A 15,950-nucleotide genomic window follows, 5' to 3' on the forward strand; every position below is an offset into this window, starting at 1 on the left:
AATGAAGAAGAGACAGAGCATGGGGGAGGAATACACTTCGACAAAGAGCTCTCAGGACTGGGACAAACTCTGTAAGGCTTCTTATTGGCTCATACGGGTCTCTGACGGTCCAATGGGGAGAAGAAACAGTGGAGTTTCCTCTGTAGTGCTGTGTGCCATGAGGGGAGAGAGAGACGCAGCCCCAGCAGAGAGGGGAAGCTCATCAGCTGACCTCTTATATGCACGCACACACACACGCACGTACACACACACATATGCACATACACATGCATGCCCATGCACACACTCATGCACACACAGACACGCACACACACACTTATGCACACACACACGTACACATGCACACACACATGCGCGCGCACGCATACACACACACACACACACACACACGCACGCAAAAACACACACACACACACACACACACACACACGGCTGAAGGTCCCAGGGGTAACCTTTCATGTAGGGGGGCGCAAGATCACACAGGCAAAAATCGGGCATCATGGGGGAAGGGAGGAATGGGCCCTTCTTCTGGGGGATCTTGATCCGCCTCTGTAATATAAGAAATTCAGTCACGGTTCAGCAGGAAACAGAAATGCAGAAGACTTCATCATCTGAGGCAGCGAAACAAAATGCAGTCGATACTGTAATTTGCTGAGAAAACTGAACATTTACAATGCAGAACCAAGGAATAAAAATCAATAGAAAGCAATAGAACTTCTGAAAAATGGAAAACTAGGATTTAAGCCCGTCCTCTTCTCACTTCTCTCTACTGGCCACTGATAGCAACTACATTTTTACAAGTAACATGTGCGGCTGGATATTTTACTGACGCGGATCGGGTTAAATGCCTTGTACAAGGCCACAGACAGTGCTACAGCTGGAAACTGATCCCACAAAGTTTGACCGACAAGCCCAGTTCCCTAACCATTATACTACCCTACCCTGCCTGGTATCGTGTTAAGTCATGTGCCTACAGTATCTAGAACAATGAAAAAATATCCACTCAGCATTAAAAGCAGAACAAAAATGTTGTAAACAAATAAACCCTTAATAATGTCAAATGCAGCAAATTAGCAGAAATATTTATTTTTATATTCATAGTTATTTACTTATATTCAAATAAATCTCAACACTATTAAAATGGTAAAAAAGAAAAGAAAAAAATAAAATAAACAATTAAAGGCCCCCGTGAGAAAGAGTTTAACAACGGTGATGAGACCTCCTTCATCCCGGTCCAGCCGTGACCTCGCCTCTCGGGGAAATGTTTGGGCTCGTTACAGGTCACCCTACGGGGGGTGGGGGGGTGGTCCAGAAGCCGGACCGTGGGACCTATCCGCGCTCCGAAACAGCGCCTGAACCGGATGAGATGCCCGCTGAGGTGGTAAGGTGACTAACGCGTCCTAAATCATTTGTACGCTTTACGGTGCACCGATGTATTATACTACAGTACGACTGTCTCTCCTTTCATTGCCATTTTTAAAAACGTAATTTCATTCCAGGGAGGCCACAGAAGTCAAAAATTTAAATGTTTTCTTCACCTTCCTTTCTTACCAATCTCTCATAACAAGGATTTTTTTTTTACTCCAAATGACTTCATATGTCACTTGTTCATCTAGTTATGCGGATTTTTATTTTTCTGAATAATTCTTGGCTAGGTTTACTTTTCTCCCTGTCCTGGAACGTCTAACTGTATTCCTACGATCACCACCTGACTCGTCAGCAGAGGTTGAAAAAATCCAGATTCAGAAAATAAAAGTCCTCACCCAGTATTTCGTTCCAACTGCCTGGATTTGCTAATTAGCACAATTCATCAGCCAGGAGGTAGAACCAATTAGTGAAATTAGCTGGCTGAGTCCATGGATGGAAGAACCACAGGGCAGGACTTTAACTTTCTGACCCCTGACCCCTGGACTTCCATCTCTGCTCGTCAATACCACGACCTTCGTTACCACAGGCAACGCAACACAGACGCATGTGAAGTTGCATCAGCGAAGCCCTAGGTGGCGCTGGGGTGCGGCACTCACATACAAAGAAGCGGATGCACATGCCGCACATGGAGATGACGCTGGCGATCTGCAGGCCCCGCCCACACTCCGGGCTCATCAGGCACTTCTTGGTCTTCAGGCAGCAGAGCTTGCAGCCGCCGTTGGAGTCCGCAGGCTTCTTGTCCACTCGCCTGTTGTCAGCATTTTTTTGGTCTGTGACAGGAGGCAGCAGAGAGACACGCTCAGCCTGGGATGGGTAAGGGGGGGGTTACTGGAGTGGGAGGGAAGCAAGGTGGAGGGTGGAGCGGGGGCCCGTGGTGGGGTAGGGGCTGGGGTGGTGGTGGTGAGGGAGAGAGTACAGAGGCATTCATCATGGCCTGAGAACAGTGGGACTAGCAAGTGGTAATGGAAAGGTAGAGTGGCGATTATGGGGTGAAGGTTTGGAAGGAACGGTGGAATGGTGGAGGTGGAGGCGAAGGTAATGTTTGGGGACAGGTGAGCATGCTGCTGTTTGTGCCTGCACAGATGCAGTGTGCTGAAATGTGTGGACGGGTGGCAGTGTAGTATAAATGGTAAAGAGCTGGTCTTGTAACCTAAAGGTCGCAGGTTCGATTCCCAGTTAGGGCACCACTGAGCCCTATGTACCTATGAGCATGATACTTAATCTGCAATGTAAATGTAAAATGTAAAAGTTGTTTAAGTCACTCTGGATACGGGCGTCTGCTAAATTCTTGAAATGTAATGTGATGATAAACAACTGCGAGATCAAAGTCTCAGCCCAGAAACTCATTAGCGATCAGACCAGATGAGTCACTAATCCCTGGTTCCCTCTGCTGGTAGGGGACTCGATGGACAGGTAACTTTTCTCTGGGAGGCGTGGCCACGAGGTGGCTCCAGCTCACCTGTGTCACAACCACACCCCCCAAGTGCAGATGACTCAGCGAGAGAAACGTGGGACAGGTAAACAACATCATTACTGGAGCAGTGCAAGTGTGGCACCCTCTGCAGGTAGAATGTGTCCTGTGCACTTCCTGAACACCATTTGAAGTAGAAAACATATACTATAAATTTACACTACACAGCTGTTGTTACTGTTTGTTTTAATCAGGAAAACATCATTATTTAGTAACACAAAAAAACATCGAACGACACGAGTACATTACATTGTGCGAAGTGGAGCACTTCCCTTGTACCAATTGGTTTTGCTGCGACTATCCATGTTGCATCGTCATTTTGATTCGGAGTGCATTCCCCTTTATGTTTGTGCTTTTCGTTGTGGGCCACCGTACTCTGGAATGCTTCAGATACGAGTGTGACCAAGGCCTGAATCCAGAAGAGGTCACAAGCACAGCAGGGTGAAAGGCATCCCAGAAATCTGTGACCTTCATTCAGAAATTGACTACATTATGTGATGTACAATAATTAAAGACCGACACTTGATTTCGTATCTTTGTCAGAAGCAGGCCTTTATACTTTTCTGTGTGACGCTACCCCCACCGGTGCAAGTTTTCTGTATTGAGTGCGGGGGAGAAATGCTTAAACAGAACATGTTAAACTGAGTCCAGGGGTGGATGCGTCACCCACAGCTTGCAGGCTCGATTGCCAGGTGGGACCTAGACCTGAATTGCTTTTGCGTAAAAATGAGAACTGTTGTAGTTCCTCGGGAAAAGATGCATCAGCAAGGGGTTTCAAATTTAGTTCATTTATTTACTTAATTAATTTATGATAGTAAAAAAAGAGTAATCTGCATATCAGCAATTATACCAAAGTACTATGCCAGATGTAGCTGTTCAGCTAATGCTTACCTAATGCTCATCTGCTATCCCTTGGAAGGTGAAGATGTTCATAAGTATGTATAACACATGCATCACATAATATGCGATCCATATGTTTGTAAATGGAAATAACTTCATTTAAAGAGCATTTGCAGCTTGATGGAGTGAAGTTTGCCCTGGAATTGTCTGCCTGACCACTTGGCACAGTTACCCAATTTTGCGTTAGTTAACTTGCAGTGTTTTATTATTGCTGTTATTTTATATTCATTTTATTTTGTTTTGCTAATTTTGTTTGTCTATTATTCCATCCAGGAAAAATTTGTTAAATTATCGGTGGAAGTAAATTATTTGTGGAAAAAGTGGTCTGTATTTGGAATGTGAGCCTTTAAGTTGTATTGCCTAGCTACAATGCAAACTTTCCTTGGCCTAGGCTGTGTATCTTTTTCAGTCCTAGCCCTTGGCAGGTTCCTGGAGAAGTGGGCTGGGTGGGTGTCGTCAGTTTGGTATTATTCAGAAAGGAATAAAAAAATAAATAAATACTGCCCCGTCTCCTGTCCCAGTGTTGCATAAATGACCAGAGTTGGCTAGCAGGTTATGCAAAACACATTGGAAGGATAGTGTGCATGTCTGTGTGTGTGCGTGTGTGTGTGTATATACAGTATGTGTATGTGAGTGCAGGGTTGAGGAATGGGATGTAACTCACCCACTTTGTGGGGTTGAGGCTGCACAGTGGCGGACGGGGGTGAGGGTTCATATCCTCCAGGCGCCGGACCTTGTATCAGGGGAGACAGGGTGGGTTTTGATGGAACAGGTGAGAGTTTGTGCCAGATAATGTGTAAGATCACAAATATGTGATTAGAATGTTCTTAACTAAAAAGTCTAATGCTGATGTAACAATCACCACTGGTAACTGAAAGCAATGGAGTTCTGGAGCACTGACTTCCAATTTTAGAAAAACATTCCCAAAAACCTAGTCTTAAAAGGGTTAAAGGTTCAGTCTTTATTTACTCTAGTCAGCACAAATGGCACTTGTTTAAGTCTGAAATCACGAGTTCACTTAGCATTCATGGGAGCCCTGTGTGTCTGTGTGTGTGTGTGCATATTTGTGTGAGTGTGTGTGTGTGTGTGTGTGTGTGCATGTTTGTGTGAGTGTGTGTGTGTGTGTTTGTGTGCATGCATGTCTGTGTGTGTGTGCATGCATGAATGTGTGTGTGTGTGTGTGTGTGTGTGACAGAGAGTGTGGGTGTGTGTGCATGGTTATGTAAGTGTGTGTGTGTGTGTGTGTGTATGTGTGTATAAATGTGTATGTGAATTGAGGGTTGAGGAATGGGACATAACTCACCTATTTGCTGGGGTCCAGGCTGTCCAGGGTAGTACTGGGGTGTAGCTGGGTATCCTCCAGGAACAGGACCTTGTATCAGGAGAGACAGGTTGGGTTGGGGGGGGGGTCACAGATGGAACAGGTGAAAGTTTGTGCCAGATAAGGTAAGATCACAAATATGTGATTAGAATCATGTTAACTGAAAATTCTATTGCTGATGTAACAATCATCACTGGTAATTGAAAGAAATGGAGTTCCTGAACACTGAATTCCAATTTCAGAAAATCATTCCAAAAACCTAGTCTTAAAAGAGTTAAAGGTTCAGTCTTTATTTACTCTAGTCAGTACAGATGGCACTCATTTAAGACTGAAATCATGAATGCACTTGGCATGCATGTGTGTGTGTGTGTGTGTGTGTGTTTGTGTGAGGGTGTGTGTGGGTGAGGAATTTGAGGAATGGGACGTAAGTTGAGGGTTGAGGACTGGGACATAACTCACCCATTTGCTGGGGTCCAGGCTGTCCAGGGTAGTACTGGGGTGTAGCTGGGTATCCTCCAGGAACAGGACCTTGTATCAGGAGAGACAGGGTAAGTTTGGGGGGCACTCAGATGGAACAGGTGAGAGTTTGTGCCAGGTAAGTTGTAAGATCACAAATATGTGATTAGAATGTGACTCTGAAGGTAAATTTGTGAGTAGCTTCAGACTACATTGTATGGGGTTACTATGGTATGTATTAAGCATCAGCAACAGTATGAGAAATAAAATGCATTGCAATATCAAATTATATTAGTCCAAACATTTCCATCAGTACCTATGTGTGGAGTGAACGGGTGACATTCAGTTTATTACTGGGATCTGAGCTGCTGGGTCCAGGTCCTTCATGATGTCATGACGGACCTGGATGCAATGGCCAATAAATGTTTTGTCTCATTGCATATCTTCTCCCATAGTTTTAGGCAAATAAAAGTATCCTCTCCCGCTAAAACTGCCTCTTTGAGTCTGAGCGAAATACTCCTTTTCCATAGAGAATCGGCATCCATGTTATCAATATAGACAGAATATTCTGCTTTCCTCACAGGCTCATTTGTATGAGTCAGCGAACAGCTCCAATAATGTTCCAGACTCGTAAAATGAAGTTCATGTAATTTACTGGCGCAATCATTTCTTGTAAAACTGCACAGGAATAACTGAAATAAAATTTGTTATGAACTTGCATTGTTTGTTGCTTTTTTTATTATATCTACGCTTACAAAAATATATCAGAATGAGCACATTATTACTAGCATTCATAAAGGCTAGCAGTGGTCAGGAGATTCAAAATTACACATCTTTAAACATCGGATAATTATTTTGTTAAATTTAGCAATTAACTTATTAATCATACTACTTACAGCCATATATTTCTGAAGGCTAACGAAGCCAAAAAAGCAGAGACATTCACATCAATCATCTTCATTTTAATATCTTAAAAATGAAACTGTTTGATAGTCTCATCACAAAGCACCTTTTAATAAATTAGCAGCAATGAAACTATGTTATGCTCTAACTTAGTATCTTTCGTAACCTTAGGCTATATACTAAAATAGGCTGTATACTATTGTCAACCACTAGAGGATCCCAGCTGCCTATGAACAGAACATAGAATGTCAAAGTTATTTCAGTGCAGAAATATACATTTCACCTTGAAGGTTTATTTGTACCAAAGCATGCACTGGAAAATATTCTCTAATATTCAGAAGTTGGATATAGCCTGTTTCCAATGGTTTTCATTTAAGAGGTAGGCTACAATAGGCTATATGTAGGACTTTATATTTATGTTTTCCATTTTGCGAAAATCTCAGACAGAATCACAGAATCTGTTAAAAGGCAGAATTTACACATAAACCAGAATGCCACAGAACTGTGAGATCTTTGTGTAAGTTTTACAAATAGAATTTGGTTCTGTTGAGCATCGGGATACCGTTTACATACGTTTAATGTGTGTTTGTTTAGACACGTGTGTTTGTTTACTTGTAGTTGGGGCCATTTGGGAGGAGTTCAGGGGGCAGGAAGGATGGTGGGGCACTCCCGACCATGCCCATACAATCCTGATGTTTTTTCAATACAGATATTATGCCTGATTTGAAATGTATGTTCTTATAGTTATGAATATTACTTCGAATAGATATTTACTTTGAATAGATGTTTGTGTGTGGGTTTGCATGTATGTCTGTGTGTGTGTATGTGTATGCACGTATGTCTGTGTATGTGTGTGTGTGCATGTGCTCGTGTGTCTGTGTGTATGTGTGCGTGCATGTGTATGTGTATGTGTGTGAATGAGTGTATGAATGTGAGGGCATATGTGTGTGTGAATGTGTGAATGCACAGGTATGCATGTGTAGGGAAGATGGGAGTATACAGACAGGACTGAGGACTGGGACATAACTCACCCATTTGCTGGGGTCCAGGCTGTCCAGCATAGTACTGGGGTGTAGCTGGGTATCCTCCAGGGGCAGGACCTTGTATCAGGTGAGTTTGGGGGGGGGGGGGGGGGGGGGGGGGGGGGCACAGATGGAACAGGTGAGAGTTTGTGCCAGGTAAGGTGTAAGATCACAAATATGTGATTAGAATCATCTTAACTGAAAATTCTATTACTGATGTAACAATCACTGCTGGTGACTGAAAGCAGTGGAGTTATAGAACACTGACTTAGAATTTTGATGAAAAACATTCCCTAAAAGTCTGCTATTCAAAGGGCGAAAGGTTCAGCCTTTATCTACTCCAGCTGGCTCAGGTGGCAGTAGTGTAAGACCGTAATCATGAGTGCACTTGGTATGCACGGGAGCACCAGGCACACATCCCCCAGGTGAGCAGGGCGTGAAAGGGCGTCACTCACCTCCCTGGTACGGGCCAGGCTGGAAAGGGGGGTATGGGGAGCCCTGAAAGCCAGGCTGGGAGGGTCCGGCCATGCCTCCATAGTCGTTGATGGGGGGCCCTGGGTATGCAGGGGGAAAATCCAGCGGTCCTAGATCGTCCATGTCACTGTAAAAAGCACAAACAACCCCCCCGGGGTGTCAATGCCTGCTGGGCACTTTCTGGAAGCGGGGGTAGGGGGGCACGGGCGAGACCCCTACCCTTCCCTTCCAAAAGACAACTGTTCCTGCATGTTGCGTTTGTGGCTGCTACTGTATGTGTCCAGTACAGGGTACTCCAATATCCTCACATCATAAACAGCACATTTTCTGTGCTTCTGCCAAGCGTCTGATCCGAGGTTCTGCCAAGGCTCCCCCTAGTGGTGGAACAAACTTCACACAGTGGTCAGAACCCACATACTGTAGCTTGTTTGGTCTGGCCCAGCGACGGTCCACATGACTCTCTTTCACTCGGCCCACATATGGAACTGAATGACGGTCCATGGGTAGCCCAGATCCAGTTGCCAGATCCGGAACATTTTTTTTAGAGTCATGGCCAAAGAAATTCTCCCAATTTGGCAATTTGATCTGGGCCATCCATGGACCATATTTCATTTCTGTTTGCGGACCAATTGGAAGTGGGCCATTGCTGGGCCAGACCAAGGGGACAACAGAATTATGGACCATCTTCCAATTGTGATTGAAGACACACGTATCCAGACTGAATCTTGGTTCCCCCTGCCATCCCCGCCCCCTCAAACTCCTAATTTGCATAATAATTAAAATTATGGGATTATGTGATTTTTGGTTAAATTTTTATAGTTTTATGTTTCTCTTCATCAGGGTTGTTATGAATGTAATCGGTGATGTACTCAGAATTTCTACTGTGGTACATTGTTCTTGGTAAGCATAGTTACTGAAACTTGCGCAAGTGCTTTAGTGACTCAGCATTTATACTTGTTTGTATGGAGATGTCATTGGCCAGGTCTGCCACTATTGCTCATATTAATCAGGTGAAAGCGCCATGTTTCTCTGGATAATACTGTCTGCGAAATGCATGCACTGTAATTTAATCTGTCTCAGCAGATTACAGTGGGCTCCTTCACAGTGGCTGAAGCTAGTTATGATAGGCCCCAGTGCACAAGCCCCTTCTCACCCTCAGTGCACACACTACACCACTAGGCCTAGATATTTCACAGTAGACAATGTGTTGGGTTGTATGAGTTAAGCCATTGGGAGAGAAGGTTGAGGTGGACATCAGAACCATAAACAGGGCTCAGACCAGACAGCGCTCAGCTGCAGGCTGGTGGAAATGTTACAGTCACAAAACCAAACATCACAACTAGCTTGGCCGATAGCCTCCTTAGGTATACACATCATTCCGAAAAGCACAAAAAGAGGTATGGTTGGCCAAGGCCTACAATGCATATGTTAACAATTTACAGTTTTCACAAAATTATCACTGGGCTAGGAGTTCATCTGCCAGCTAGATAGGAAGCAAGTATCACTACAGCCATAACCTGCATATAGTTCTACCATTCCAGCTAGCTATAAATCACCTTACAATAAAATTCACCAGTTACTGCATTGCTCTTCTCAAAATCTCAATAGCTACAGGGGGCAACATGCATTGAATATCCCCCCAATGTACGACACCGGTGCTTGTGCTAGCCCATAATGTGGCATCTTTGGAACGAAGCGCATTTCAAAATTTGCATTTTACACTTATTCACGTTTCTGGGAAAGCATATTATGCCAACTCAAAATAATAACACAGTAAATGTATGTCGTTAACACTTGTGACAGAAACAGGATGTAACAGTGGGAGCAGGATGGAATTAAGCTAAAAATACTGTTTTGCCATCTTGATCATAACATGTTTTTTTTGCCACTCAGGCTGATTATATTAATAAACCATAGAAACAATTTCAGTATTAATTTACTCATGTTGAGCACTGGCTGGACCGAGGTCCAGTTGTATTTTATTTTCTTCTTTAGAGAAGCTTCATCACAGTGAAACTCCAGATTATGAAACGGGACCTCATAAAACTCTTGTTCACCTGTGTATGCATGCAAACCCTCCCCCCCCCCCCCCCCCCCCCCACACACACACACACACACAATGAGCCTCTTTCATGAAACGTGCGCACGATCACTTTTGATGGTCATTTGCTTGTATGACTGTTTCCTTATGCTAAGCACAAGAACAGGATTGCGTATAAAATTTACAAACAGCCAGCGTTTATCATCTCATACACCTGGGATATGCACAAAAACAAAGGTCTGCACATGTGTCATGAATCTCATATCGATATTTTCGCAGGAACATTTTTAAGAACAAAAGTAAGAATAATGTAAGAAAGGTGAGTATTTATCTGTCCTCATATATCTGCTTGAGTACTTCCTGGTGAAGCCTCACGAGTCAGCTTGATTGGACGGCCAAGGAGATGTCGCCACCAGCACCCCAAAACTTCTGAAAGTATTGGTTCAACAGTTTCTATTTCCCGACGGTTTAAACACCATTAAACATCAGTCTGATATGGGTCTCTGGTCTCTGTCTCTTTTGTAACAGGTATTTATTTAAAATTCTTTAAAAATAATTTTTTTTTAGCTGTTGGGTCGAGGTACTTTATATATTTTTTTCTTGTTTTATTTTCCTGTTGCCATTATCAGACAGTAAGTGATCACCCTGAAAAGCTGGAATAATGCTTTATCTGCAGCGTTCGGAGTGTCCGCAATTACAACAAATGACAGAAAATTCAATCTAGGCCTCTGGCATTTCCAGTGCTAGTTTCACCGCCGCCAACCCCCTCCCCCCCCCCCCACCACCCGCCGCCCCCGTCTCCTTTCAGCACCGTCGGTTTTCGATCATTAACCAATGGAATTCCATTTGGGCTGTGGGTTCTGTGCACCCACACGGAGACGTGGACGCATTGAGAGGGACGCCGGCGGACGAGAGGACTGCGGCTCTTACCTTACGCTTCTTCTTGAGTTCTGCGCTTGCTGTCCGTCTCTGTGTTCTCTCTCTCTCTCTCTCTCACTCTCTCTCTGCCTTTTTTTGTTTTGGCGCAAGTGGTTGCTCCCACACAAAGAGTCAGGTGTAGTCACATTTCCCTCCTCTGCCTTCTCTCTCGGAGAGGCACACCTTCCCCGCTCAACCGGTTTGGCCGGGGGGCCGGCCAGCCAATCAGAGGCCCCGGCATGCGAATGTGACACAGGCACTTCCCTTGCAGCGTCGGCCGGAGGCCCGGAGCACGGCCCGCAGGGAGAACTAAAAATGGAGCCGGCTGAACGTCATGTTCGCGACCGGCGCGGCCCGGTTTACTAGAACCCGCTGAGCTTCCAGCTGCTGAGGCGACAGCCAGGATGACGTCATCGCCCAAACCTCCGGGCCGTCATAATCATTACCTCGCCCTCCTACGGCAACAAAAGAAAGTATGACTGATGGCTATTTCGCATTCGCCCAATTTTTTCCCCATTTGTCATAATGAATATATATATATATATACACATCGGCCACTTTATTAGGTACACCTTGCTAGTACCGGGTTGTCTTCTGCTGCTGTTAGGTCTGACGTGTTGTATGTTCAGAGATGCTCTTCTGCATGCCTCGGTTGTAACGAGTGGTTATTCGAGTTACTGTTGCCTTTCTATCAGCTCAAACCAGTCTGGCCATTCTCTCCTCTGACCTCTGCCATCAACAAAGCATTTTCGCCCAGAGAACTGCCGCTCACTGGATATTTTCTCTTTTTCGGACCATTCTCTGTAAACCCTAGAGATGGTTGTGCGTGAAAATCCCAGTAGATCAGCAGTTTCTGAAATACTCAAACCAGCCCATCTGGCACCAACAACCATGCTACATGTTTCTATTGAATTAGAAGCTAAAAAAAAAATTAATTAAGATATTATTAAGTAATTAAGTAGTCCACAAAATTAATTAATTAATTAATTAATAAGTGGAAGAATATTAAACTTGAATTAATTATGGACCAATTACAAAAAAATCTAAACATACGTTTTAATCAAATGGCCTGCTTTTTATTTTGGACACTAAAACAATTTTTCCTGCATGAAAGATCTGTTAATTAAAAAAAGAAAATGGCAGTATAAAAAAGAAAGTTCAACATGGGAAAAGATTTGGGTGATTACAGAGAAATACTTTGTGAAGCTTCAATGTTGAAATGTGCAGCAATATTAGGAAGAGAGAGACAGGCTACAGTGTTCTTTTGATTATGACTTTGAAATTTACCACATTTTATGTGCAAACATTCTTAAGGTTAGAGATATTAACCACTTACCAGAACCAGCATGTTAAGAACATCTTTTATTAGTTTTTGGTTTTGGTGAAAATATTATTTATTTATTTAATTGTTTAATATTATATAACATTTATATTATTGTTTAATATTGTTTAATTAAAATAATTGTCATGCACCTCAATTTGGGACAAACAAAATGGTTTGTTGCAGACAATCACTGATGTGACCATCTCTGATATCTGCAATAACCCACACACATTCTGTAACATCACAGCCTCCAAGGCCGACACAAACTCTGTTATTGTGACATCACAGCTGCTGATGTCACATATATTATATATTTTATATTGTGGCGGCCTAGGCGCAAGGCGTCATACTCTGAAAACCAGGCCCACCAGAGGGGAAAACAATCGGCGCCACAATATAAAACTGACTGACATGTTGGTCACCAGTCGGCACCCTGAGCCGACCAGAGTAGGATGGGTTTCCCCCTTGAGCCTGGTTCCTTCCAAGGTTTCTTCCCATCCCAGGGAGTTTTTCCTTGCCACTGTTGCCTTAGGCTTGCTCCTGTGGGGGTTTAGGCCAGGGTTGTCTGTAAAGCGTATTGTGACAACTGCTGTAAAATTTGCTATACAAATAGAATTTATTTAGATTTTTTAATTTGATTTGACAATATGCAACCAAGGGCTGAAACACTAACAAAATGCCTGTAGCTAGCTAAAAACATTAGATTTAAGCATGTCATGATTTAAGCAGACACCCTGTGTCTACCTGCGTTAGTCTAACCCTAGCTTGCTACTTCAGTGTAGCGACAAGATTATAACGGTCTCTGAAAAACGGTATTTGCCTTTGGCTCGGGGGGTTTCTGGTGAAACTGATGCAGAAATTAACCGTAGTTTAAACATGGCAGCTAGAACTTAGCTAACGTTAGCTACTTATTACCTGCAATTTTATTAACGCTAGCTAAGTAGCTATCATTTTAGCTTCCCCTTCTTAGCCATCTACAAGCTTGTTGAAACAACGACGCTAGCCAACTCCAACTTATTTCGAATTACAGTAACGTACTTGTGGCCCGTAGCTAGCTTGCTAGCTGACACGCCACTAGACTCCAATGTTAGGACAGATTTTTCTGTTCGGCAGCTTATAAAAAACTTAGTTCTGGGTTCTTTACCAGTCAGCTTTTAGGCATTTTTCTGTTGTTTGCTAGCAGACGAAAGTGACAAGGAGGCACCTTCACGCAATACCAAGTTAATGGAGAGCGATGAATTGTTTTCCCCTCCGGTGTGGGCGGGACTTAATTGCGCTCTGTCTCCATACAAACTGTGTCATTGTGACATCACTGCTGCTGACAGCTGACTGCATTGCATGACTTGCATGCCTCTCACACCTCTTTGTGCATTCCTGATGGGGAAAAGCTTTGAACTTTGACACAGCGAGGTGGCAGTTACCACTACCTGTTTTCTAAACTTCTAACTGTCACAGTAAAATAGCGCAGCGGAAAGCCTAATCTTTTGGTTAAACACTCTTTCTAGACAAAGGTACTACAGGCAACCTGGGACAAAGAAAGCAGCACAGACAATAAAAAGTCATTTTTAGCTAATGTGCCATCTTAATTGTTAATTGATCCTTTGAGAAAGCTAAAAAGAATCAATAAAAATAAACCACGGCAACACAGGCATCACCAAACGTATGATAACTTGCTGTACGCAGTGGTGATGTACGTCCACTTCTGGGCTAGCTCAGAGTACATTAGTCTAAGCCCAGAAGCAGTAGCCTGGAGACAGTGGTAAATGGGGAGGTAATTAACACACTGCTGACTATGCTGCACAGCGTTATTACTCTGTGTCAGTGTTTCAAAGGGCACTTTAGGCGACCCACTGCTAAAAAAATTCACTCTCAGGAAGTTTCGCTCTCACACACATACACACACGCAGGCACACAATCACTCACACAATACACACACACACATCTTTCTCTGATTCTTTGATTGTGGAATGGATTTGTGATGTCATGGATGAGGGGGTATGGTGTATCACATGGGCAGATGCGAGGGGGGGGGGGGGCGGTAGTAAGGTCAGCAGTAAGGTCGTTGCTGGTGGAATGGGGGGAGAGTTCGTCTCTGCAGTGGGATCTCTGGGAGGGGCTGCTCTGGCAGACCTCATTCCCCGTCCCGGTCAAACGTCACTCAGCACACTGCTGGGACCCAGCAGGCCGAAGCGGCTCTCCTGCACCCCTCTCTCACTGCGGGCGAGGGTCACGGGCCAGGGGACCACACTCTGAGATTAAAAGGAGAGAGAGGCCCATTTTTCATTCCCGTGAAAACACACCGCCGACACCAGTGCCTCCTCTGCTAGCCCCCCAGGACGGCCGCGCATAGGAACCACTTTCCCCCCCACCCATCGTGTGGGCCGTTGGGTGAGGAGGGTGAGGGGAGGGGGGGGTCACAAAACACAAGGACAGGGTTCATGTGGTATCGTCCTTGCTCACTGCCTAACCTTTACTGGCATGCGTTTTTAATTTTGTCACATTGATGTCTCCCTGGAAAAGAGCATCCACTGACTGCCTAAATGTAAATATAAACACACAATATGACCAAAAGTATCTTGACACCCCTTATCTGGGGCTGATTTTCATGGTTTGGCCTAGGCCCCTTAGTTACAGTGAGGGCAAATCTTAATGCTACAGCATACAGTAACATTCTTGACAATTCTGGGCTTCCCCAACAATTTTGGGGAAGGCCCTTTCCTGTTTCCACATGATAATGCCCCTGGGCAAACAGCGAAGTCCATATAGAAATGGTTTTGTTGAAAATGGTGTGTAAAAACTTGACTGGTCTGCGCAGAGCCTTGACCTTAACCCCATCCAATGCCTTTGGGATCAACTGCAAAGTCAACTGCGAGCCAGGCCTAATCGCCCCATCAGTGCTTACTGTAACCTCACTAATGCTCCTCTGGCTGCATGGAAGCAGATCCCTGCAGCAATGCTCCAACATCTAGTATAAAGCCTTCCCTGAAGAGTGGAAGTTGTTATAGCCGCAAAGGGTGGACCAACTCCATATTAATGCCCACAACTTTGAACGAGATGTTGGATGTCCTGTGTCCACATACTTTTGGCCATGTAGTGTATAATGTGATATAGCCAGCAGCAGCACAGCAGTAATGAAACATAATGCACAAAAATACTGAATGGTACGTTACAACATTTGTTGTTTTTTTTTTGTTGGGGGGGGGGGGGGGGGGTAGATTATGTTCAACAATACTAAAAACAAAAAACTATAACAAAACTGGATACAGCAGAGGCAAAAACATAGAACTATGCGGTATTTCCAGTTTGGCTTCTCTCGGCATCGTGATGTAATTCCAGCACGGACCACAGGGGACGCCATTTTGCACAGCCAGTGAAGCCGTCACAGAGAGAGAATATAATACTGTTAGGATGGGGAGTGGGGAGGCAGCACAGGTAGCGCAGAACAGAGATATCCTGCCAGGTCATCCGGCAGAGCATGAATCTGGATTTACCTTATCACAGTAAAGATAAGCCCTGCCCAGGCTGCGATGACCCCAGCACCATCCAAAATCTGAGGCGCAAATTTACTTGCAAAATGATTAAAATATATAGATATTTTTTTTTACATTTCTTATACATGACACAGCTGACAATGGTCACACGAGAAAGGAAGAAGAGAGAGAAACTTCAGGGCGGGCTTGCTGTTTATCGCG

At 44.2% G+C, this 15,950-nt stretch overlaps 1 protein-coding gene across 3 annotated transcripts; it reads right to left on the bottom strand.

The window, feature by feature from the left end:
- Positions 1-379: 379 nt before the first annotated feature.
- Positions 380-11,105, bottom strand: LOC118219936 (acidic proline-rich protein PRP25-like). Of its 3 annotated transcripts, XM_035403430.1 has the most exons (8): positions 10,947-11,104; positions 7,957-8,102; positions 7,511-7,579; positions 5,580-5,648; positions 5,103-5,171; positions 4,464-4,532; positions 2,025-2,198; positions 380-549 (listed from the first exon to the last, which is right to left on the bottom strand). In XM_035403430.1, coding segments are annotated over exons 2-8 (594 nt in total). In that variant the 5' UTR covers positions 8,099-8,102; positions 10,947-11,104; the 3' UTR covers positions 380-547. The 3 variants fall into 3 exon arrangements, with proteins under 3 accessions (XP_035259321.1, XP_035259323.1, XP_035259322.1); XM_035403432.1 differs by lacking the exon at positions 7,511-7,579 and having other exon boundaries at positions 10,947-11,105; XM_035403431.1 differs by lacking the exon at positions 5,103-5,171 and having other exon boundaries at positions 381-549; positions 10,947-11,103.
- Positions 11,106-15,950: the final 4,845 nt, after the last annotated feature.

This window comes from Anguilla anguilla, chromosome 2 (genome assembly GCF_013347855.1).
Source record: "Anguilla anguilla isolate fAngAng1 chromosome 2, fAngAng1.pri, whole genome shotgun sequence".
In the NCBI taxonomy this organism is placed as follows: domain Eukaryota; kingdom Metazoa; phylum Chordata; class Actinopteri; order Anguilliformes; family Anguillidae; genus Anguilla; species Anguilla anguilla.